Consider the following 25292-nt stretch of genomic DNA (forward strand, 5'->3'; position numbering starts at 1 on the left):
AAATCCTTGCTTTACACACCACCGCTATGAATAGGGAGCAAAGGCAGTAATTCAGCCCTCTACTTTTTGTATGCTTTTTTTACTTTTAATCCTTGCCAGATGTAGACTGGCAATGAGCCCAGAGGGTGAGTGCTTTCTGATAGAGGTCGTTTTGTTCCCATCTCCCTTCTAGACAAAGAATTCTTGAAGGAAAAGGAGAAGTTAGAAATGGAGTTAGCGGCAGTGCGGACCGCGAGTGAGGACCACCGGAGACACATCGAGATCCTGGACCAGGCTCTGAGCAACGCCCAGGCCAGGGTCATCAAGCTGGAAGAGGAGGTGAGCCCGCGGGGTGGGGCGTGGGGTGGGGTGCGGTGCGCAGAGCGCCGAGGGCCTCCGTTTCCGTTTCCTAACCCAGCAAATTTAACCACAGCCAACTCCAAGGGAGTTGAGTCAGGCGAGCGATGTAGGTGACCTCCCAAATAAAAATGAATAAAAACAGAATTTATCCACCCCAGAGCCGGGCAGAGGATGAGAGGCAGACATGAATAACCATCAGCAAAGAGTTCAGTCTCAGCCATAAACCCAGGCTGCTGCCCACTGGCTGGCAGGTGTCCAAGGCTGAAAATAAATGGAAGGACTGGGAACCACTGGTGCCTGTGGAGAAAAGAGACTCAATTAACAGTTCAAGTGCTGTGTCTCTGGGCTCTCGATTGCGTAAAAAAGGCCAAGTCTTCTGATGGGGTGGGATTGGGGTGGTGTTCAGCAAACCTGTCTCCAATTTTCAGAAGTTGGCTTGGCCGGGTAATGACCCCCCAATCCAGGAAACGTTGATGCCGCTCAAGCGTGATGGGTTTAGCGGTTTCTGATGAAATCCAGCCTTTAGATGAAGTTTCAAGAAGTAGACTTTGCCTTTAAGCCTGACTGGGGAAGTAGAATGACCACTCCTGAGGTGCCGCCTAGGGGATCCGGGCTGTAGACACAGCAGCACAGGAGAGCCTCTTGCATCCGCTGTGTGTGGTGAGGCTGAGCCGAGCAGACCCACCGTGGAGAGTAGAAACTCAAAGTCACAGAGCGGCATGACCGAGATATTCTCCACCAGGACCGAGTTGGTGCTTGGCACGCAGGAAACAGCACTGTTATTAATCCAACTGCTGTTGCTGTTGTTGTCGACAATAAAAAGCTGTTCCTTCAGGAAACATCTCCTGGCGCCAGGTGGCTTGGGTGTCTCAGCAAACTTCAGCTTCAAGGCTAATGCAGCTAAAGGGGAAGATTGTTAAGTCAGTAGGGTCTTGTCCGTTCAACCTGTCCCGTTAAACCCCACAAGTCCTATGTACAGTTTTAATACTAGCATGAGGATCCCAGGCAACAGCCCCCAGAATCTCTTCCTTGTCACCAGCAAGCAACTCATTAAATAGGAAAACATCTGCTACAGAAAGTGACCTTAACCCCTGAAGGACAGGAGGTCTGCTTTGAGGAAGGGAGGCCAGAACTCATTCTCAGGGCACTTATCAAGGCTCCATCTCCATGTATGGAGCGAAGGAAAGTGATAATTTTGAAATATTTTAATTTTAATATTTCTGTTAAAGCAAAAGTTGTGAACTCCTTGAAGACAGGTTCTTTATCATCAGCATTATGGGTCTTTTCTCATCATTATATCTATATAGGATCTGTGTTTGATTGATTATATGTAACTTCTCCAAAATGTCTCATGTGTCTGGCTTCCAGTGTCCCTCCTTGTTCTTATTAAAGTTTCCTTTGAAGGATCTTAACTCAGTTTAGATGGCTCACACTGAGCGCTTACCATAACTTCCCATGATGGTTAAGGGCTTGGACTCTAGAGGCAGACCACGTGAGTCAGATGGGTGGTGTATCAGCTGTGTGACCTTGAGTGAGTCACCAACCTATTCAGTCCTCAGTTTTCTCACTTGTTAAATGGAGGTAATAAAAGAGTTTACCTTCTATTGTTATTGGGCGGATTAAACGAGATACTGCATATAAAGCACAAAGCTTGGCATGGTAGTGCCTCCAAAATGTTGGCTGATTAATTACTGTTGCCACTACTCATCGTCATCATTATATACTCCTTGCTAGACTTAAGGCTGATCCAAGGGTGAATGAGAGAGATCGATGCCTCCAAGAATCTTGCGGTTGGTTAGTGATAATATTAACTCATTCATTTAACAAATACTTATTGAGTACCAACTGGATGCCAGGTGCTGTTCCAGGCCTTGGGGACATATTGTGCACTCTGCCCCAAGCAGACAAATCTCGTGGCACTTATATTCTAGGGGCTACACACTCAGAGAATGGTATACAGTCTACGACATGGTAAGTGGTGTATGAATGGTACTCACAAAATAGTTTATCAGATGAGGCTTTTCTAGCATAGGAACCTGCAGTTAGTAGGTCCTCAAACAATCAAAGGCACAGTGAATGAAAGAGTCAGATGAAAACTAATCCCAAGAGCAGGTATAGAAAAGGCTATAAGTTGCTGTCCGTGGCCCCCAGCCAAAGGTCAGAAGCACCTCGTTTTTTATCGCAGTGGTTTTGGCTAGGGCACAGGCATTGCTCCTGGCAGGGTTGCCTGCTAAGTCAGAAACCACCCTTTGCAGCGAGCACTTAAATCGCTAGCATGTTCCAACTTGCCAGTGCAATCATGGGTTGAACTCAGGATCTGAATCACCTGCAAGGCATCTGCATGTCCAGGTGCAGAGTGGCAGGAAATAGCATCTGGTGTCTTCTCACCCAGGACCAGATCAAGGAAAAGCCTCAGTCTGATTTTTGGCACCAGTCAATCCCCAGAAAGTTAGAAATGTGCCTGGGATTCATGAACATGGGCCAAACTCCTAACTGGAAGAAAACAAAGTCTGAGGGTCAGAATTTGAAGTGGTTGATCAGTGAGTCTAAATCCATACCTGATGTGACATTTACATAAATCAATTTTTACCTTAATTTGCCTCTCCTCAGTGATTGTGTGGTTTGCGTGTTCATTAGGCCTTTCCTGTCTCTCCAGGGCTGTCATCCGTAAAGGGCTCTGACTTCTTTAGGAGGAAATTACTCCACAAGTATCTATAATCAGATATTGTCATACTCATTCACACATACACAAATGGGTACACATGCATAAATACATACAGACACAATTTTTCTAATAGTAATTGGTAGTTATAGAAAATTTGAAAAATACAGAAGAGAGTAAAGAAGATGAGAAATTATTATTCTGCCATACAGACAAACACAGTTGATGCTTTTATTTCCTTTCAGTCTTTCTTCATACATAGATGATAGACAGATAGATAGATAGGCAGGCATAGTTGTGATAATGTTGTATATAATTTTTGATTCTGGATTTTTCAGTTAACATTATAGAATAAGCATTTCCTTATAACATTTAAAAAATCTTTATTAACCTCATTTCCAATGCCTGCTGATGCTATAATGGCTAAGCAATAACCGTGGATTGAGCTCAGAGCTGTATAAATGACTGAAAGCAGGTGTCCTGTTAGGGTCTTCAGTTCCTAGCATCCCAGCTGTTTTAGGTGTAACTGGTGGCCTTCGTCTAAATCTTTTCTGTCCCAGCACACCTGAGGGATAGGAGTGGCGAAGGTACGTGCACTTGTAGTTTAAATAGCGTCTCGAGGTACTCTGACACACACAGCCCCCATCTCCACCCCAGCTTTGAGGATCACTGTCTAAATTCCGTGTTCCTTTTTACTCTCCTCCTCCGCTCAGCTCCGAGAGAAGCAGGCATACGTGGAGAAGGTTGAGAAGCTGCAGCAGGCCCTGACCCAGCTGCAGTCCGCGTGCGAGAAGCGGGAACAGATGGAGCGAAGACTGCGCACCTGGCTGGAGAGGGAGCTGGACGCGCTGAGGACCCAGCAGGTGAGGGGCGGGGCGGGGCGGGGCGGGGCGGGGCGGGGCCCTCGGAGTCTGGCGCATGCGTTCTGTGAACGCCACGGAGCCGAGCACCTGCTGCCCGCCAGGCTCTGCGCTCTGCCCTGAGGATTGAGGGGTAAACGAGAGCTTGCTGTCCTCCGTGGTCCAGCACAGCGGCCAGTGGAAGAGCCAGTAAGTCCACTCCCTGGAGAGACAAACGTCTGGACAGGGAGAGAAAGCGGTGAACCCTGGGGGCTGGGTATGGGGGAATGCGAGTGCAGACGGCTTCACAGTGGAGGACATTTGAGTTGGACTTGGAAGGATGAGTTTGTTGGCCATTCTGGGGGAAGCGTCGGAGGTAGAGGAGGAGTATGCATGGAGGAGAGAGATGAGAGGCACATGGTGGGTCCAGGACAGCTGGGGGCAGCCAGCTGCGGGAGCATACCAGCTGGAGGCAACGGCCAGTTCGTGGAGGGCTTTTGGTCAGGTTGAGAGACTGGATTTTTTTTTTTTCCCTGTAGGATCAGGGGAGGAGCCCTCTGGCGGTGTCAGAGGAGGGGCTGGAGGAACAGATGTTGAAGTCAGGGAGGCCCGCCTGAAGGCTGTTAGTGTCATCTAGGGTGTAGTGACAGTGGGAGTCCCCGGGGGACCTAGAACGGGGGTGAAATTGGGAGGACCGGATCATCAGTGAGTTTTCAGAGGTAAAGGACAGGAAGGAGTCAGGACTATCCCTAGAAAATAATATTGGCCATAAGCTCCTTGTCCTTCTGCCTCTCCCTGTTTCTCCTGGTAACAGCTGTTCATGTAATTCAGCTACAAATAAACTCAGAGTAAAACACCCCAGCCCAGGGTCCTCGTGGGCCTTGGCAAGAGGAGAAGTCCTATAGTTGGGCCGGGCTCCGTTACAAGCGGGTCAAGGGCTCCTGGTGTGTCATCAGCCAGCGCGGTGGGCAAAGCCCCCTATGCAGCTGGAGAAGAATGTGCTCTAAGTTTGGAACCAGGGAAATGCGAGACAGGACTCCATGGAATTATCTGGTGGATAGGGCCTAGTGGTTATGGTTGAAACACTTGAAAACACTTGAAAGCATATGCTCTGGCCAGCTCAGCCCTTTCTCATGGCAGCGCACACAGTTCCCTCTGGGTGTGTGTACTTGGCTGGAGATGGAGGTGTTAGCGAGATTGCCCAGAAAATCAAGGAGCCCACCCAGGCCCCTACCAACTTGGCTTAGTTGATAGCTCACAGGGAAAAGTGAGTCTGTCTCTGGACTTCTGATCCTTCTAACCTGTGCCGCATTCCCTGGCATTTCAGGGCCACCCTTCAGCCATTTTCTGTTGCTCAGTTATTGAGATCGTAAGTTCTCCAACTGGAGGGCAGGCTCTCTGGTGTCTGGTACTGTGCTGGCACCTGGTGGGTATTTATGAGTCTTTGGCTGACAGAATGGGCACATCTCAGTATTTAGAGCAAAAAAGAATGTTCTTTTCCAGTTAATGTGCCACCCACACCCTACAGTTAAATTACTTATCCCGGGATCTTCTATTTTGAGTGCTATGAAAACACTCTTCATTCATTTCAGCTACTATATGTATTCTAAACTATATCTCTCCCATCGATTGCTTTTGGGATTTGTGCCAGTGGTATTGCTGTTATAGGCAGTACTCTAATGAGCTGCCTTTTTACGTCTCCTTGCAGAAAAATGTAAGAGTTTCCCAAGAGGATATACTTGAAAATGGGATTTCTGCATAACAAATACATATGCTAAACATCACTAGATATTGCCAGATCACTCTGCAAAGTAAATATACCAATTTATCCAAAACGTATAAGAATGTCTTCCTGTACATTATCATCAACGTTTAGTTTTGCAAGATATCTTTTTCTTTAAAAAAAAAAAAGGGGGGGGGGAATGAAAGAAGCCAAACTCAGCTCCATTATCCTTGTTGTGTATCAAGAAGAAATGTGAAGGAAGCATTATTTGAAAAATTTCTGTATTGCCACAGAGGACCATTCCCGTATGCACACTCAGACCCACACACACTCAGGCCGTGTTTTTTTTCCTCAGAGCAGCAAACACAACTTCCCCACTGTTCGTAAAGGATGCTGTCAGATTTCGGCTGCCTGTGGAGGACAGAAGTTTCAGAATCAGGGTTCTCCTGGGGAATGACGTGGCTTGCATTTTGGACTTGTCTTCGGGAGCTGATAGCAGATCCCCAGCTGTGTACGGCTGACATGAGACCAGAGAGGGGGAGACAATCTTGAAACAGAACTTTGCTGCCCAGCATCTCTTTAAAATAATATTACAATTGTTTTTTTAACGGGAGTGTTAATCTATCTCCTCTGTTATGAAAGGCACTTGGGATTTCCCTACTTTTCCCTGCTTTTGCCTACTCATTAAAAAGATGAGTATTATTTTTTATTTTTTCCTTTAATACTTCATTTTCTCATTTTACCAATGAGCATACATTATTCTATAACCAGAAAAGACAAAAATGTTGTTACAAAGAAGTCCACCAAAATACCTTAATAGTTCCACGTGGCCGATACTATAGTTTGGTCCAACTCCTGCCTGGAGTCTGTGGACAAGTGTGGCGATCACAGCTCTGCTGGCCCCCAGCAGGGATGACCAGTGTCCACTCTGGAGTGTGGGGTCACCCGAGAAGCTCTGCCTCTCTGATCTGCTTCCTCCTATTTACTCTGAGGAGCTCACACGTGTCCACCCCGGATGTGGGCAACCCACCTCGCACACTGCTCCTTCACCCCAGTGTCACCGAGGCATTTATCTGACCCCATGAGAAGGCATACTGAGGTCACACAAAATAAATAAAGCCCCTTGTCATCTCTCCCCTCAACAAAGCAGTGAGACCACACTGCCTGCCTCTTCCCATAGAGAATCATTCTGAAGGGACCGTTGAGAGAACAGCTTAGAGCACTTTTGAATCAACAGTCCACACAAGGGCTCTGCCCTAGACCCACGCCAGGACACAGCTGAGCCTCTCTACCCTGCTCTCTCCACACAGAGCCCCCAAGTGAGCTCCAGTTACTCCTGCAAGTTATTCCTTCTGGAACCTTCCAGAAGGGTGGGTAGGCTGGAGGTGAGCAGAGTGGCATAGAATCGTGAACTGAGTCAGAGCATAGGCTCTGGGGTTAGGCTGCCTTCTCCTATTACAAAAGGAATCTTTCTGAGCCTTCACTTCCTTGTCTCTAAAATGGGGCACATAAATTATATTTACCATATACTTGTAACTACAAATAAGAAAATCTGCACAAAGTACTTAAACAGTGCCTGACACTTAGCACTTGGTGAAGGAAGAATAACTATCATTGCTGTTCTTCTCATCATTACCTTCAGAGTCATTTGATGGCTTAGGGCATCTTTGGTGCTCAGATTACTCCAACTTTTCCAATCCCATTGAAAAAAAAAAGTGACAGGCGTGGCTGGACTGAGAAGGGCGGAGAGGGAAGATAGGTCAGGACACTAGGACCAGCAGGAAAGAGCAGCTCTCAATGAACAGGTTCTGTTATTAGAAGTAATCTCCCTCTACTTTGGGAGGCAAAGTGTGGTACTTAAGCATTACTAGAAGTTGGGGGGAAGTGAAATAGAAATAATGGTAAAAGAGGAAGGGAAATTAACATTTTTAAGAACTCACAATCTTTCCTTTCTGGAAAAGAGCTGAAAGTAATTTTCACATCTTACTTCCACAGTAGTCTTAAGAGGTAGAAGAAAGAAGGGGGGAATGTTCTTGAAGGGCAAAACAAGGCCCAGGGCAGCTAAGAGACCAGCCCAAGGTCATGTAGCAAATTAAGGCCTTTTTCTCCCAGGTGAACACGCTGAGGGCAAAGGTTTTTATCTGTATTGTTCACTGTGGTATCCCCTGCACAGGGTGCATGCTTAGTAAATATTTGGTGACTAGCTGAACGGGCAGCAAAAGCTGGCCTGCCTCACCCTTAATCTGTTTTTCTGGCCAACGTACATACCCATTAGACTGTGCTATCTCTGAACGCTTGAGTGTCTAAATTCTTGCGTTTATTTAAACAGCTCTTAAGGACCTGAGCAGGTCACCAGCTGAGATGACAACACAAGGGATTTGGATAGAAACTGACAGACATAGATGGCAGCTAAGTGAGGCTGTGGGATCTTTTTCTTGGAAAGTTTCTAAAAACAGGGTAGTTTCTCATCTCAGTGGACTGGTTTGTTTGTCCTCCTGCCCTGAGGCCGGGTGCCTGGCTTGATGGGGTCAGTGACTTCCTATGTAGGCTGATGAGGAAAGGTACATGCTTTCCACTCTTTTCTGGCTTAAATGCCGGCCACTGGCAAGCTACCACTGGATCCTAGAATAATTTGTATTTGTAGCTTTCAAGAATCAAATAGAAGCATATGGTTTACAAAAAGCCCGTAGGCCCATTTGTTCTCTTCTGTCTGGTGCATTAGGTTCCAGCAGTGCAGCTCAAATGCCCAGCTGTTGCTCTGGGTAATTTATGTGGTTCAGGGTGAAAGGTACCTCTCACCTTGCAAACAACTCTGTATTTGAAGTTTGTGATCACTGGGAAACAGGAGGGGAATGCATGTCCCAGGACAGAGAAGAGCTGGGATGAAATCGTTCTCCCCTTGAGTAGCTCAGGCCCGACTGGTCTGCTAACCCTGAGTTCCCGAGATGACCCATCTCCACCACTGGCCAGAAGTCAAACCTTCTCGTCCTCTAAGTCGTCTGTTTAGAGGAAATAGTATCCCTGAGTTAGAAGGGAAAAAATCTGAAAAGTGAATATCCTCAGCTCATGAGCTATTCAGATAACACAGCCACTTTGTGTTGTGTTATCTGAATAACACTTCTCTCTTATGGACACAGATGGAGAGAAAGGGCTGGAAAATGAGCTTGACTTGCCTTAGAGGTTTTTCTGGTAGCACTGTACTTTGGTTAGCCCTTTAAAGTGTATTAAGTGCTTTCATGTTTATTATCCTATCTGATTGCTGGGCTTCCATCTGGGGCAGGTCTTAATTTCTGTTTCCCAGATGAGAAGCTGGGCAAGCATGCCCTTAAGTCATCTCACTCCCACGTCCGGTGCCTTCACATTCTATCTCCCAGCCTCAGGGGAAGCAAACAGCTGAATCACTTCCTTGAACTCTGGAGAAAGTGCCCTAGCCCAGGAGGCAAACTTCGTTCTGGCTCTTGGTATAAATTAACTGCAAGACATTGGACAAGCCACTTCCTGTCATGCAAAGCTGGATATAGGCAGACAGACTCAGGTTTGAACCCTGACCTTGCTACTGATCAGCTTAGAGACAAGGAATAGTTCATTCAATCTCTCAGCAGCTTAGTTTTTCCATCTGTATAATTGGGATAATACTCCCTGTTTTATACAGCTCTCGGAGAATTAAATGAGATAGAGGAAGTGGGGATAGAGGTTGATGGTGTCAGAATCCACCCCCATTCAGGTCATCAGTGCTGGAGAGGGACTGTGCTGCAGGATCTGGGTGAACCGTGCGTGCTCCACGTGGGTAACTCTGCCTACCCAGGGTCTACTTTATAGCCCCGATTCAGCATCAAGATGTTACTTCTTTCGCATCCCCAGAAACACGGAAACGGCCAGCCAGCCAGCCTGCCGGAATACAATGCCCCGGCCCTCATGGAACTCGTAAGGGAGAAGGAAGAGCGGATCCTGGCGCTGGAGGCTGACATGACCAAGTGGGAGCAGAAGTACGTAGAGGAGAGCGCCATCCGGCACTTCGCCATGAACGCTGCAGCCACTGCAGCGGCCGAGAGGTGAGTCCCATGGAACTGTGCCGCTCGGAAAAGCACAGCTGGAAAAACACAGTGTCCAGAGGGGTTCAGGGATGCATCCCAGGGAGGGAGAGCAGTTAAAAATAATTATAAAGTGGCTGTAGTGCTAGTTGGAGAGCAAGGTGGTATAATGTTTCTGAGGATGATTTTGGCAATATGTACCTCTCCTTTGGTTCCAAAATTCTAGTTCTCGACATTTATCGTAAGGAAATCATTATATTATATAAGTGCCTGAAGTTATATAAGTTTTTATCCCAGTGTGGTTGTAAACATCAATACATTTAAAATAGCCTAGAGCCCAACAAGAGGGATTCATTCAATAATTTAAACTCCATCCACACAGCGGAGTACTATGTGGTCTTTAAGAATGATGCTGGGAAAGTATACTTTATACTCTTTTAAACAGTGGGTATGTTTCATGGACCAGACAAGAATATGCAATCCTCATAACAGCCCTGAGAGTGGGAACTATTATTATCCTCATTTTGTAGGTGAAGAAATGAGGCTTAGAAAGATGCAGTAGTTTATTCCAGATCACACTGGTAGTAAGTGTTGAAATTTGTCTGACTTAAAGCCTGATTTCACTTGGTTTGCAGTAGTTTTCTGCTGCTGTCAGTTATTACCTCTGTTGCTTTATTTCCTTTGTTGCAGGCACACAGCCTTATTTTTTTCTTTAAAAATTAGCTCAAAATGCTCGATAATTCACAAAATAATCCTGTTAAGCTCTACCTTTGTCTGAATGAGCAGGTAGTTTCCCTTGACTGCTGGACCTCGCCTGACTTGCGTGGCTGTGCGTTCTACCAGCCCTGCTTTTCACCCATAAGTTATTCAATATATTGAGCATTGAATTGTCCCTCTGCTGCGGACTATAGGTGTGTGACTGCACCAGCCTTTCTGAGTGTCACTTTATTCAGAAATTACCTAGTTTCTGAAATGGAAATTATAATTCTTGACTGGTTATGAGCAGGAAACCAGACCGTATTCCCCTGGCTGAGGACACTAGAGCCCCAATAACAATGTAAGTGCGTTACCTTGGAAGCATGACCCAGGGCTTTTACGGGTCGTTGTTGTCTCAACTCTTTTGATTTATCAGATTAATGCATGCTTGGGGTCCTAGGACGAATGGGACTGGAATGTAAAAGAAGTAAGGGAATGAACTGGTCTGAGGCATGAGACTCCTGGGTGGGCACAGGATGGGGGTGGGGGGATGTCGTGAGTAGAACCAGCCAGAGCCCACAGATGGTCAGCCCCACTCACACTGTGCTAGGCCCAGCCTTGGCCGTCATCCTTGGAGCAGGGGAAACACCTCTTGCCCTCAGAGAATAATCCTTTGGGATTTACCCAGCCCTGTTGCTCTCCTCCTCTGCTCTGTTTGAAGTCCTGGATGGATGGATGGATGGATGGATGGATGGATGGGGACCCTTTCCACCCATCCCTGTCTTCCCCCATTCTTTGCTTCCACATGTATCTATTGAGCATCTAACAGTTCCATGGGGAACTACCCTCCCCTCTACTGACCACTGCTTCCCACAGTCTTGGGAAAAATCAGTTCAGAGGAGGTCATGTTTTTAGCTCCAGTCTTAATGTTCTTTTCAAAGAAGACCTCTATAGCTTAGCATCGCTTTTCTGTTGACAAAAAGGAACAAAAGGAAACTGAAGAATTTTTGAGAAAGGTCAAAATTCTAAGCTCTTATTGCCTAGATCTAAATGGCTACATAAAAATCGGTAAAAATGACTATTTCCAGCCATTAGTTTTGTGACTTTTCAGCTACTGCTACATACTTCATGTTTACAGGCAGTGTGATATTTGTATACCAACTGATTTTGCCATCTTGGTGCATTTTGGCACCACTGATCAGAAGATTGAGAGGCTGGACCTATTTTGTGTGGGTGGAGAAGCTTTTGAAACTTTTTGTGCATTTCAAAGCAATGTAATATTTTGCTGAGAGTTGTGTGTATTTACCTTTGAAGTCATTTTCATCTAGTTGTACCTGCCGTCCTTGACAGTATAAACATGAATTTTTAAATTTGTCTCCAGCTCTACGTAAATTCTCCAAAAATAGTTTCTGGCCACTAATTCCTATATTGATGATTTTTGTGTACCATGCAGTGAATTTATAATTTTGTCAGTATGTTTAAAGCATTTTGCTGGTTTTCTGTGTTATTTGGCTTTCTGATTGGTTTTCAGTCAGTTTGCACTTAGCCACATTCTCACATGTGCCCTCTTCGTTGGTTTATTTTATCATTCATGTACCTTTGCTGAGGCCTTCTTCATAAAGATACAGGAAACTTGGGAGCGTAGAGTGATGGTTACGGGCATGGACTTTGGAGTCAGAGATATCTGGATTTGAATCCCTTTCCACCTTCACTAACTGGGTGTTCTTGCAAAGTCACCCATTTGTTCATCTGTGAAATGAGGATAGTAATGCCTCCTGCACAAGTTCCTGAGAGAACTAAATGAGATACCACGGGTAGCGTGCTTCACCCAGGCCCAGGCATGAAGGAAACGCTCGTTCATGGATAGCTGTTGTTAAAAGAGACAAAAGAAGGGCCCCCTTTTTTGCTTTTTTGGGTGTTCTAGAAAAGAGCTGTAAGATTTTAAATATGAATATGATTGTAACACTGGAATATGAAGTTAAAGGGATGTGAAATATTTGGCTGGATGATTTCTTACTAGTTTAAGATTCACTGATCAGAGACATTATTGGGCCTTTCGGTCTAAGACATACTTGGATCACTTAGATGGCACAAATATCTTATTTTTACCAGTCGTTATTAATTAGGAGTAATTCAATTGACAAAACCAGTGGCAGGAGGAACAGTTACCTTGGACCAGTGGTTTTCGGTCAGGCATCTGTTCCCGGCTACACTGCTATTCAGTCTCCCTCTGTCTGTCCCTCCCCTCCACTCTACCCCCTCGACTGGACTTTCCAAGGACAGGGTGTGTGTCTTCTTCATCTTTGTGCCCTGCTGCCCAGCACGGTTGTCACTCCGAACGGAGCTGAATCCTAGGCAGGGGCTCATAAAAGCGGTGAGCTCGAATGCAAACGTGAAGGGGACTTCAGCTGGAACCTCTCTGTCCAGGAGGGCCAGTCTCCGTTTCAAGGATTTACTGAGTCCCCATTTACTGTAAAATACTTGAAATAGCTGCTATATGGGTGAGAAGTAGAAATAAAACTTTAACTCTGATTGAGAAAGGAGAAGTGAGTATGAACGATTACAAGCATAGAAATACTAACCATTATGGTAATATCAGTATCCACCTGTCAGTAGGTTAAACCTGTAGATGTGCAGTAGTGTCCGTATTCAGAGCACGCCACATAGCTTAGAATTCAATGTCATTAGTAGAAGGGGCAGGGAATTCGGATTTGGGGGTTTTATTTTGTTTTCCTTAGATACTGTCTTAGTTCTAGCAATTTAGGGAGAGAATTGGCCAGGATTTAGGAGAGGGCAAGGGGTGAAGGAGTCTGTGGAGAGAGATTTTTAGTGTGGCACCCTTGGACCCCTCCCCACGAGGACTGACATCATTCTCTGTGTGCATCCTGTGTTGCCAGGGACACCACGATCATCAACCACTCGAGGAACGGCAGCTATGGCGAGAGCTCGCTGGAGGCCCACATCTGGCAGGAGGAGGAGGAGGTGGTGCAGGCCACCAGGAGATGTCAGGACATGGAGTACACGTAAGGGAAAGCTGTGCGCGGCCACCAGGCTCCACTCTGGGCACTTACCTCAAGACCCCAGTGGGGCTGCCAGCCTGATGTTTGCACTCACACTTCAGCCCTTTCCTGTTCTGAACAGCTTCAAGCTTAGGTTCTCCCTCACACCCTGCCCCAGAGAGAAGGGAAAGAGTCCACTCAACAACGGGCCTGGAGCCTGAAGTCTCTGGGGGCTAATTTCACGTCAGATGCAGGTTTTAAGATGGGGGCTAATAACAAGAATTTAGATGCCCATGTGTTTTGTGGGTGTCTATCTCTACAACATCCTAGACATTACCAGCTGGACAGGGGAAACATCATATTCCAAAGCCTCAGAGATTTTGAGCCAGGATTTATATATTCCAGCCAGAAATAAAGAACTTATATAGCTAATGCATTCTTCTCATGGACTAAACAAGACGTCCAGCGGGCTTGGTGACATAATGGAGCTAGCCTGCCGCCCACCCCCAGCCCTCCCCACCCAGCCCTGGGAAGCTGAGCTTCTCATTTTGCAGATGTGAAAATAGGACTGAGTGGCTGAGTCGTTGGTAAGCTCAGCAAGTTACTATTTGGGTTGTGAAAAGAACTCACGTGTTTTCTGATTCTCATCTTTGACCTTCAGGGAGGAAAGCATCATCTTCTCACAGAAAACCTGTCCATCTATTTTTTTTTCCTCAGAAAATAGGGAAATTGACTCTCCTGAGCAGCCCACCCTGTGTGAGGCTTGAGTTTGTGTGCTTTCCTACGGCTTCTGCACGCCTCCCACTGCCAGGGTCCCAGACACACTTCAGTCCAGGAAGTCCCTGCTGGGTGGCCATGGTCACTCAAACTGTGTGTCCTTGGGGTCCCAGGACATCCCAGAGTCTCCTGAGGGGCCAGAGAAGGTGCACCCTTTTCAGCTACTACAAAAGATCCGTCTTCTACAATTTGGAGATTGTAACTGAAGACTTAACACTGCGCTTAACTCTCTGTCCTTGAATTATAATTAAAGTCCCTGGGCATCCTGAGAGAAATGTTCATGTTATTCTAGCCAAATGGCTTTTGATCATGACTGTTTTGTTTTGTTACACAGTATTAAAAATCTCCATGCCAAAATCATAGAGAAGGATGCCATGATTAAGGTCCTCCAGCAGCGATCCCGTAAAGACGCCGGGAAGACGGACTCCTCCAGCCTGCGGCCCGCTCGTTCCGTCCCGTCCATCGCTGCAGCCACTGGGACTCACTCCCGCCAGACCTCGCTCACCAGCAGCCAGTTAGCCGAGGAGAGGAAGGAGGAGAAGACCTGGAAGGGGAGCATAGGTGAGCCCCGCCCCTCCTCAGGCGAGCCCCGCCCCTCAGGCAAGTCCCACCCCTCCCCAGGCAAGCCCCGCCCCTCCCCAGGCGAGCCCCGCCCCCTCAGGCAAGTCCCGCCCCTCCTGTGGTGCTGCTCTGAAGAGGAGCCACACAAACATTGAGAGGCACCTCATCTGGCCAAAGGAGTTCAGACACCCTTGTGAAAGCAGAAATATTGAGTATTCCCGCATCTCACTTTACTCGTATGTAAAGCGGGGAAGGATAATCAATCACACTTTGGTGGTGGAAACAAAGACCACCCCACCAGAGTCGCTGTTAACCACGGGTTGATTCACATCACAATTATCATCATTATTGTTGAAAGTTGAGGTGACCCTTAATGTAAAATGTTCTACTGGGAAAAACCCAGAGACCTCAGGCCTCTGAATTCGGCTCTGCCCCCGACCAGTGGTAAGACTGCTCCACCTCTGCTTCTGTGTCTCGCAGAGCAGGGCGGAGTCTGGAGGTGTCTGCCCTGCTGTACCCCATGGGGTCATGGCAAGGGCAAAATGAGATCACGGAGAGAAAGCGCTTGGGAAGCGGTGCTCTCGAGTGCAAAGTTCTGGTGGCTGTGGTTTTGTTGGATTGTTGTTACACAGGCAGAATGTTGAGGAGACTTCTGCAAACGTGGTCTCAGCCATGAACACGTTTCCTGGGGTGACGGGGGCTGGCTGGGTCTGGAGAGAAGCGGCAGAGCCGCCCGGCTCGCAGGCAGAGCTCCCTGACACGCATCCTCCGCTCTTGTCCCCGGCACTCCACAACCCCAGGGGCCTGGCCCTTCTTTGATGCATTTCCCCGGCTCAGAGTGTGTTTTGTTTATCTAAGGAGCCGAGAGGCTGTTTTTCTCAGCACAGAACCCCAGAGGAGCCTGGCTGCTTCGTGCCAAAGGGGATAAGAGCTTCCAGAACGAACGTGACAGGCTTGGGGTGATCAAAGGCACCCAGCCACAATCTCTGTTTGAAGTTCCCCCAAGGGTTACTTCTGCAGCCCCTGCCCTCCAAGGAAATGCACTTCAAAGAGGACGTGTGTGGACAGCAGCTGGGATCTTCCAAGACCCTCCCAAGGACACTTAGCTCCCCAGCCCAGTTAGAGAGCCTTGGAAGCGGTGCTCAGGCAGGCCTGGAAGGGGAGTCTGAATGTGCTCATCTCCCATAGAAACCTCCCTGGCAGAGGCCAGTCTGTGACATCCAGCCAGGCAGGCATTTCGCTGGGGTCTGTGCCTGTATCCTTAGCATTTGATGTGTCTCAACCAGGCCTGGGAGCCAGAGGACCCGGCTGCGGGAAGAGTTGCCGTGTTCTCTGCACTGGTGTTCCTCCTCGTTATTGTGATTGGCGTCCACGTGTCACAGAAACAGAGTGGGGGGCTTCCCTGGTGGCGCAGTGGTTGAGAATCTGCCTGCCAATGCAGGGGACACGGGTTCGAGCCCTGGTCTGGGAAGATCCCACATGCCGCGGAGCGACTAGGTCCGTGAGCCACAACTACTGAGCCTACGCGTCTGGAGCCTGTGCTCCGCAACAAGAGAGGCCGCGATAGTGAGAGGCCCGCGCACCGCGATGAAGAGTGGCCCCCGCTCGCCGCAACTAGAGAAAGCCCTCGCACAGAAATGAAGACCCAACACAGCCATAAATAAATTAATAAAAACAAAAACCAAAACCAAAACAGGGCGGGGCCCTCTGAGGTTCCAGGCAGAGGCACACAGTCAATTCGCGAAGGTACAGTGCACAGTCCCCAAAGCGTTTCCACAGTCTCTGGCCTGAGGGGCTCTGGAAGGAGGTAGAGGTGATGACATATACCTTCCTGATGGCTCAGGGGCTCCCAGGTGAGAAGACAGGCCAGTGACTTGCTTCCACAAAACATCCTTGCCAGACGGTGGCTTTTCACCAGACAGGGCGATGAGGTGGAAAGAACACAGAGTGGACTTAAGGGCAGGCACAGCTGGCTTCCAATCCCATTTCTGCTCTTGACACTTCTAACTGTGAGATAACTTATTTCTCAAAGCTTCCATTTCCTTTTCTGTAAGACAAAGGATCACAACAGGCCCTACCTCATATGAAATGAGATGTTGTGTGTGAAGCACCTAGCCAAAGCCCCTCGCTACTCAAGGTGTGGTCCTTGGACCACAGTACCACCCTCTCCTGGGAGCTTGTTAGAGAAGCAGACTTTCAGGCCCCACCCACTGACTTGAATCTTCATCTTAACCATATATCCAAGTAACTGATATGCACATTACATTTTGAGAAGCATTGCTGTAGACAGACTGGATTGAGTTGCATTCTGTTACGAATGGGCACCTTGAAATAGCCCTGGCAAAGAGAGTTATGAACTGCTGGCTCATTAAATAAGTGAACAGACACTGGATTGTGCTTACCGCGTTTTCTACAGGCTAGTGTTCTGGAGTGCTGGCACTTTTCTGAACGTGGGCCGTATTTCACCATCATAACAGTGGCTGTCCTGTCCAGCTTTGTAGGAAGACATTGAGGAAAAGGGACACCACAGCACATCATTCCTCCCTTTTCCCCAGCCCGCCCTCTTCCTGCCCGAGCCTCTCTGCTCTTGGGGCGGGCAGGGAGGGAGAAGAGGGCTGAGTGATCCTTCCCAGGAGCCCAGCTGGCTTCCTACTCCTTGGAGGACATGCCTCTCCATTGCAAGGATCTCTTTGGGGAATATTGTACACAGCTCTGTGTTGCCCTGACCAGGAAGCGTGTTTGTTTTGACCCGGGGCCTGTAGGAGACCATCCGTTACCAAGAGCGGAGGGGTGTCGAGGGCTATTAGGCAGAGCTGCAGGCTGATGGGACCGTGTCTAGGAGCAGGGAAGCCTTCAGGTTTTCTGAAGCACACAGCCACTGCTCAGGACTAGCCCTCCTGGGCCATATTAGGTAAAGCAAGCATCGCCTCTAGAACACTTTGCAGGAATGCCTTCACCCCTCGACACTCTGCCTGTAAGGTGCCTCTTCTCCATTCTTCCATAGCACCCTGAGAATAATAGTATCCTATCATTTGTCATGTTATATTAGAACCAGTTTACTTGACAACTCCTCCCCCGCCCCAGACTAGGTTTTTTGGTTTTGTTTTTAAAGAATGGCATTGAAAAAGCTGTTCTTCTGCCCTCAGGGTTGCTGCTGGGGAAGGAGCCCCACGAACACACATCCACCCCCTTGCTGCCCACCCCGCCTGCCACAGCGCTATCTCCTGCGGCCCTTGCCACCTCGGCCAGCAGCGCCCACGCCAAGACAGGCAGCAAGGACAGCAGCACACAGACGGACAAGAGCGCCGAGCTCTTCTGGCCCAGTGTGGCCTCCCTGCCCACACGCGGCCGGCTGAGCGGAACCCCTTCCAACAGCCCGGTCCTGAAGCACCCAGCGGCCAAGGGCACGGCAGAGAAGCTGGGTATGAGGTCCCCGCCTCCTCTCACACTCCGGGGGATCCTCAGCGCTCCCTGGCCTGAGAGGGGGAGGCTTTTGTTGAGCTGGGGAGGGAGCAGGGCTGCCAATCAACTCTCACTTTACCAGGTTATCTTATGATTATGGTTACCCTAATGCACTTAGGCTCTGCATGCCCTTTATTATTCTGGAATTAAAATGTGTGTAGAGACTCCTAACTTATTACCATTTAAAGGAGTCCATAAGTTGCATCTGTCCTTTCAGTGTATGCTTTGTAACTAGCCCTTCCCCAGAAGGTGTGCAAACAGACCCTCCAGGGGATGTTAGGAAATTAGTTTCTCCCCCCACCCAGCCCCCGGTATGTTTGGGAGCTGGTACCAGGCACCAGGTCCATCAAGAGCATCAGGTACAAAGACATTGCCTTCAAGGTGTTTACTCGTCAAGGATTCGGGGTCGAGAGCACCTCCTGATTGAAGGAGAAGGTAGATTTAAAGTAGGCGAACTGGCCCAGTACTCAGGCCAGTTCTAAGGAGTTGCTGTCAAATATTTAAGAGAAGACAGCTTAGGAGGAGTTTGGCGATGAGTCCAGAAGTATCCATGGAAAGAATAGACTTGGCTTTGGACTGTTCATAGTCATGGGGTGAGGAGGAGGTGGGAGCTACTGGACATAAATGAATTGTTTCCTCCAAAGGGGTTCCCTGTGTTCATCCTCCAAAATAGACAAGTAAACACAATGTTATTTTCGGAGATTTAATTCTTGGGATGCCCTTTTGCAAGGAAGGCAGGGAACATGTGAGAAGGTCCTGGCTCGTGGTGTGCACTTGATAGTTTAGAGGAGAGGAGGAGAGCGGGGGTGAGGGCTCCGCACAAAGTCCCGATGCCACTTTCACCCACTCAGACCTCTCCCATCACGTCCTGGTTCTGTTCTTTGTGTCCGAATCCCAGGGCCAGTCATTTAGCTTTGGTCCACCGTGGGCTGGGCTCCTATGGCCTTACCTGCGTGCACCGATGGTGAGGGGTGGTACTTAAATGGTTCCGTTTTAGAGAGGGCTGGGAAGGCTGTGCTTCTCCTGGGGAACAGGCTGCTAACGTGTCCCTTCTGTTTGGCAGAGAATTCTCCTGGCCACGGGAAGTCACCAGACCACAAAGGTCGCATCAGCAGCTTGCTCCACAAGCCCGAGTTCCCTGACGGGGAGATGATGGAAGTTCTCATCTAACACCGGCATCCCTGTTGAATTTTGCAACAGAACATTGACAAGCAAGGAACGTGGCAAAGAGAAAGAAAGATCAAGAAGGTTGTGGATGGGAAATCAGGAATGATTTGAACTGATCAGGATTTCAGATTAATGAGAACACTTTTTATAAATGTTAAAAACCAAACAAAACAAAAACAGGAGACCTACATGACTGAAAATGAAGAGGATGTCGTGGATTTTTACTGCATATGGTGGAAGAGAGAAGATGCATGTAGGTTTGGAAACAAAGAAGAAATAGGAAATGGAATTTTTCCATTGTACAGAAAATGTATCTCTTGGGGAGGGTCTGTGTACACCCATTCTCTGGTTATAAACAGATAAACCTGAGCATGGATCTTCCTTGAAATACGCCCATTCTCCTTGCCTCTTAGCTTGTTTTGTTTGAGAAGAACCTCCTAGAAATCTCGGAGAGTCCGTCTTGATATAATGTAATATCACCTGTGCCCTCCACGGGGTGTCCTGTGAATGCGTGTGGGTGTGGCAGGGAGGAGAAATGTCCAGGGTGATGGGGAATTTAAAAGCCCATCTTCACCTCATTACCTGCTTGGTTTGGACTTCTTAGCTTTTCTGGATTGAGCAGTATTTTCTAAACAGGATGGGAGCTCTCTGGTCTTGGTGTTCATCCTTCCTCACTTCTCTGAGTTCATCTCTGTCTCTGCTTCATACTCTTTAATTTTACCCTTTTTTCCTTCTTTTTTTTTTTCCTTTTGCAACAAGCCATGACAGAATTCCTTTGTTCTGGGGTTTATCAGAGCAGTAACTGAACGGTCATCATTCATCGTGACCAGTGGGACAAAGCCGTATGGCGGGTCCCCTGGCTGCTTCCTCCACCTTTGAGGAGTTGGGCTGCAGTGGTTGATCTCATTCTGACCATGAACTAGGTAAGCTCTGACTAGGCGGAAGATCCATGAACACTGTGACGTCTTGCATTAAGTTCATGGCCCCGACTTTTTTCTCTCTCACATCAGCTCTTGCGTGGAGTTTGGTTATCTCCACCTCATTGCTCTGTTGAGGTAGGACTTTCAGGACTGCACTCCGGACAACGAGTGACACTTGACTTGGTGGCATCCAGAATCTCCCCAGGCACCTTGTCCCGCTTTCTACTGTTTGTGGCCACCGCTCTGCCTGCCCCTCGCATCCCTCTGGGCATTGTTGGTGAGCACGCAGACTCTGTGACTGTCAGCACGGGTGTGTCAGCACATCAGTTCTGCCCTGCCAGGAACTTGCTTTGTAACCTAACAGGCCAGTGTCTATACAGTGTGGTCAGGTTTTTCAAGATTTCAGTTGGGAGCAACTTGTCCAAAGTAAGACAGAAACACCAGGTCAAAGAGCCAGGAGTGAGAGAGGTCGTGGGCCTCATCCCTGTGCTGTAAGGTTTCCCATCTGACTCCTCAGATATCGGCTTTCTTTACAAATCTAGAAGGTGCTGGATCAGAAGAGAGAAGCTAGTCAGGCCGTCAGATGCTCATGCAGGATCCTGATCGTTTTCTCCCTGCAGGGTAGCTGGATCTGTGTTTTCCCAGGTTCCTTTCCTCATGCTTACTTAAGAGAAGAAAAAAAAGCCCCAGGTCTGAGGCTTTTTCAAGTCCCACCCAAATGAAACCCTGAAGACAGCATCACTTAGGAAATTTTGCTTGGGTGGCTCATTTTAGAGTTGGTATTTGCAGTGGAACCTGGGTGAAGCTTCCCCAAATTGAGGTGGTAGAAGGATGACAGAGGTGTGAGCTGGAGAGGGAGAGGTGGGGAAGGAAACCAATGGCTTTGCCCAGGGGGCCTCTGAGCTGCCTAGTGGTCAGGAGAGTAAGCAGAACGGATGCTGCTCAAGCCCCGCTCTGCGGTAGGCGCCGTGCATCATGCCGGTTGCCTCTTGCAGTCCCATGTTAACCATCGCTGAGGATTGTGCAGCCTAGGAAACCAGAGCAGCCCTGGGTGTGAGGAGGGAGCAGCGAGGCCCCATGGCGGGTGTGGGGGCCAAGTGAGTATGGACACATCGGGGCAGGGATGGGGCGGAGGAATCCCCATCCCAGGCTCAGCTCCCCGTCACTTTTTATAGGTCATGAGGCTCAGTTGATGGCAACTAACTCTCTGAAGGACATTTTGACCCCTGATTAACGCGGGGGATGGAAAGAAAACGTCTAGAAATAAGAGGGCACGTCAACTCTGCCAGCCCCCATCATCCGTGTCTGGGCTACCCCAAACATGGGCTGTGTCGCCTAGAAACAGGTGAGAGTGACAGCCGCAGCCCAGTTTCCCACAAAGCCTCATCTTTATGCCCCAGCACATCTTGTCGGCAGCTCAGGCACAAGGCTCATCTGCTTTCCTTGGTCCCCCGCGTTGCCAGGCGTGTTAATTGTCAGAATGCAAACACAGATGTCACCATTTTTCAGTTGTGCTGTAGTCTCTTAATCCTTTTTTCTTCTAACCTGCTAAGACTCTTCCATAAAAAGAGGGACCTATAGTTTTGAAATGTCTTCTTTTAAGGGCCCTGGCACTTTTCATCTTCATAGCTCGAAGCCTTGCTTGCATTTAGGAGAAATGCAGATACTGAACTCCCACTGTGTGTTCTGGCAGTTGACAATATATGATCTCATTGGATTTTCAGAAAATAATCCTAGCTCCATTTTTTTAGTGCCAACTGTATGCAGGCACTGGGGTAAGTCCCTTTTAATGAGTCCTCAGACCACGTGGGAGCAGGGGCGAGTTTATCATCCTTATTTCATGGAGGAGGAAACTGGGGCTCAGGAGGTCAAGTTCCTTCCCCAGGAGAGGCTGGGATCTGAACTGAGGCTTTGGGAGAGAAGCTGTGCCTTCGACACAGGCTGGACTGCCTCTGACTTGGGGATGATAAGTGCCACAGCTTGACCCGCTCTGTCCCCTGTGTGTGATGTGTGCACTCGTAGACACACACACACACACACACACACACACCCACCCACCCACCCACCTTCCTGCCCCCTTACCACCCCGGGAGCTAAGAAATAGGACTAGAGCCCAGAACTGCTAGAACTGCCCATAAACACAGGTATAGGTAGGACTTTGTGTTCCGTTGTAAGCAGGACCACAAAGTCTGGTTAAAAAGCACTTACTTGCGAGTGGTCCAGAGGCCGGGCCTTCTCCAGAACTTTTCAGTGGTGTCTGATTCTGAACTCGCGGGCTCTGTCTCAGGGTGAAGGGTAAAGGCCTCAGCCTTGTGTGATGACGTGCTGGAGTAACTCCGCTTCTTCCTTCAGTGTGTCGCCTGGCGGTTTCTGCATGCTGCCCGGGGTTCTGTGTGCAACAGGAGATGTTGCCGCTTTCCGGCAGTAATTTCAGAGCGTGTGCAGAACCTTTCCTTATAGCTTTTTCTTCTTAGCTTTTCTTCTGCTTCCCGGAGTTGGGAAACCAGGCACAGTGTCATGCTCAGTCTGCTTGGAGCAGGCATGCGGGACAGGGCTGCCACGTCCCTCCCAGGGCTTGGGGTGGAGGGCAGAGAGTGGGGACACGTCTCTCTTCTTCAGTTTTGCAGAACTTGCTCTTTGGAACCTATGTGTGCATTTGACTATGCAGGACTTGGGTTGGATGGAGACAGTTGCTCCCAATGGGTTGTGAACTTGGAAGAGAGAGTTCATTGGTTCTGTTGCTCAGCGGGGAGGCCGTTGCAATGCCCCCTGCAGAGAAGCCAGCCATCACTGCTGTTCGTTCTCTCCCGGGTTTGCCCGCAGCCTCCTGTGTCCTTATGATGCTGAGTGCTGACGATCGCAGGTGGCTCCTGCGTCCTCGTCCGTAGCTGATGGCAAGAGAAATTCTCCCTACAGCAGCCTGAGTCTCAGAGACTGAAGTGAACACAGACGTCAGGTGGGGCAGGGCCCCGGGGGCTGTGGAGACTAGGTGGAGGAGTTGCAAGGTTTTGGGGCAGGGAGCTCACGCTTGGGCTGCTGGGAGCTGAGCAAAGAGGTATGTTTTCCAGAACAAAGTCCTGCTGCGTGTCTGCACTGGTGCCAGTGGGGCGTGCTTTCTCTCTGCCCCCAGTGATCTCACACTCCTCCTAAGCCTAGGAGGACCGTGGTACAAGGGAGCTGGGCGAGTGTTCTTAAACGGAGAATGTCCAGCCCACAGTTGCCTGCTTCTCCCCAAGTCTGACACAGCCATGGTTTACGCTTTATAAATGTTGGTTTTCTCTTCTTTTTTCTTGCTGATTAATCAGTGGGTTTAAAATGTCTTCGTTCAACATGAGGATTGTTTAATGGGTTTGCCTCTGGTGTGTGGCTCTATGGGAGATGGGCAGAGTAATTAAGAAGTTACCAGAAGCTGATCAGCTGGGAGCATGGAAAAGTCAGCATTTCAGTAAATGGATTTCTTCTGGAACTATCAATAATGAGCAATTTTTTTCTGTCCCTTTTAAGTAGTATCCCCTTTTCTCATTTGGTAATTTAATGGTATAAAGACATGTATATGTCAGTGCATACATACGCGGTGTGACTATAAGGTTGTATGTCGAGTTTCTTTTCTTAATATCCAGAAGATCCAAGTGTTTCATCTCACCCCACGTTGCTTAAGAGGTGACCCTTTGCGAGACTCTGTGCTGATTACTGCCGTGCTAAGTAGAAACATTTTGCAGACGCCTCTGTTAGAATGGATTTGGGGGCCTGGCATGTTCCCCTGGTTATCCTTAGAGATGAGAAATCATCATCCTTTGAAGGCAGGTTGAAGTTTGGAAATAATCCCAAGTCATTCACTCAGTTGGATAAATAAAGATGGGTGATTAAGGTAAGTCACATCCTTTTAGCTTTTTTTTTTTAAAAGAAGTCCTTAAGATGTTCCTGGGGGATGAGTCTTTGGACCCTCAGAGGCTTTCAGAGTGACCACTTCAAAGGAGGACAGTAATTGTTAGTACGTGTACCTTCCAGAGGGTTCGTTTTTAAAAACCTGCTCTCTTGCCACGCCTTGTATGTGTTCACGTCTCTGCGTACACGCGGGTGTAAGTGCACATTCATGAGTAGCCGCCTCCAGTAGGAATTCTGTAAAACCCTGTTAGACTTAAGTGCATGTTATTGTCATGTTAGGCCAAGACTGAGGTGTTTCTTTGTCATGAAACTTCGCTTCCTCACAGAATTAAAATATTGTTTTTTCAATATAATGAAGTACATATACAGTATTTTCTTGTATCAGCTCCCGAAGTTTTGGTGCCCAGTGGTGTGTTTACATGTGGTTTGCCTAAGATTCCGTTCACATAGAGACACCTGTAAGTATTTATTACAAACCGGAATGTAAGCAAATTGATCCATAGTGGTTTTCTTTGAATTAAGGTGTTTTCCCCTTTTGCGGAGGGGGAGGGGAGGTTCCTTCTCCGCGTGAGGCGCATGCAGAATCTGGGACATTCTGTGAGGCTGGGCAGGCCGTGCACCCACCTCAGCCAAAGCTCCAACGGCCCCGGCTGCCGCCACACTTCCCGCCAGCTGTGTGTACCATCGCCCTGCTTGGTGGCGTGTGCCGTGTTCCCTCCAGCAGACTCTGATGTAAGATTCTGGCATCTTCGTATTGCTAGTCTGTATTGAAGCAGAGGTGGAGGGTACAGAGCTGCACGGCCAGCTGGGTCTGTGTCCAGAGCGGGGAAATCCAAGAAGACGGCGTGTCCCTCACAGCAAATGTTGATACTGTTGGTCAGCCAAAGATTTTCCTATTCTTTGCTGCTTAAACTTGTGCCTTAATATTGTATATAATAAATGGATAAAACGGCTGTCTCCCTCACGCTTGCTCTTTTCTGACCCAAGGAACTTATATACCAGGTGCTCAATAAATGTTGGCTGAATTTCATCTCATTTCACTGCTGGAAGCAGCCTCACTTGCTGTTTTGCTTGCAGAGGCAAGAGGCATCTCGCGTGCTGCCCTCCGTCCCCCCAGCCCCTGTGGGCCTCATGCTGTTGATCCCGACGAGGAAATGAGTCATCCAAACCCCTGGAACTTGCCGTCCACCCCGCCACCCACCCCTCCAGACAAATACAGAAGGAGGAAACA

The 25292-nt window shown here is 48.4% G+C and overlaps 1 protein-coding gene across 5 annotated transcripts in view; it reads left to right on the forward strand.

Annotated features, from left to right (window-relative positions):
• Positions 1 to 25014, forward strand: part of AMOTL1 (angiomotin like 1) — a 164136-nt gene extending 139122 nt beyond the window's left edge. For all 5 annotated transcript variants that reach the window (XM_057552091.1, XM_057552092.1, XM_057552093.1 and 2 more), the window contains 7 exons: positions 173 to 318; positions 3715 to 3864; positions 9425 to 9615; positions 13188 to 13313; positions 14401 to 14627; positions 17774 to 18049; positions 19153 to 25014. In XM_057552091.1, the coding sequence (XP_057408074.1) occupies positions 173 to 318; positions 3715 to 3864; positions 9425 to 9615; positions 13188 to 13313; positions 14401 to 14627; positions 17774 to 18049; positions 19153 to 19259 (1223 nt within the window). In that variant the 3' untranslated portion in view covers positions 19260 to 25014. The remainder of the gene's footprint in view (positions 1 to 172; positions 319 to 3714; positions 3865 to 9424; positions 9616 to 13187; positions 13314 to 14400; positions 14628 to 17773; positions 18050 to 19152) is intronic.
• The last annotated feature ends 278 nt before the right edge of the window (positions 25015 to 25292 follow it).

Source organism: Balaenoptera acutorostrata, chromosome 9 (assembly GCF_949987535.1).
Source record: "Balaenoptera acutorostrata chromosome 9, mBalAcu1.1, whole genome shotgun sequence".
NCBI lineage: Eukaryota > Metazoa > Chordata > Mammalia > Artiodactyla > Balaenopteridae > Balaenoptera > Balaenoptera acutorostrata.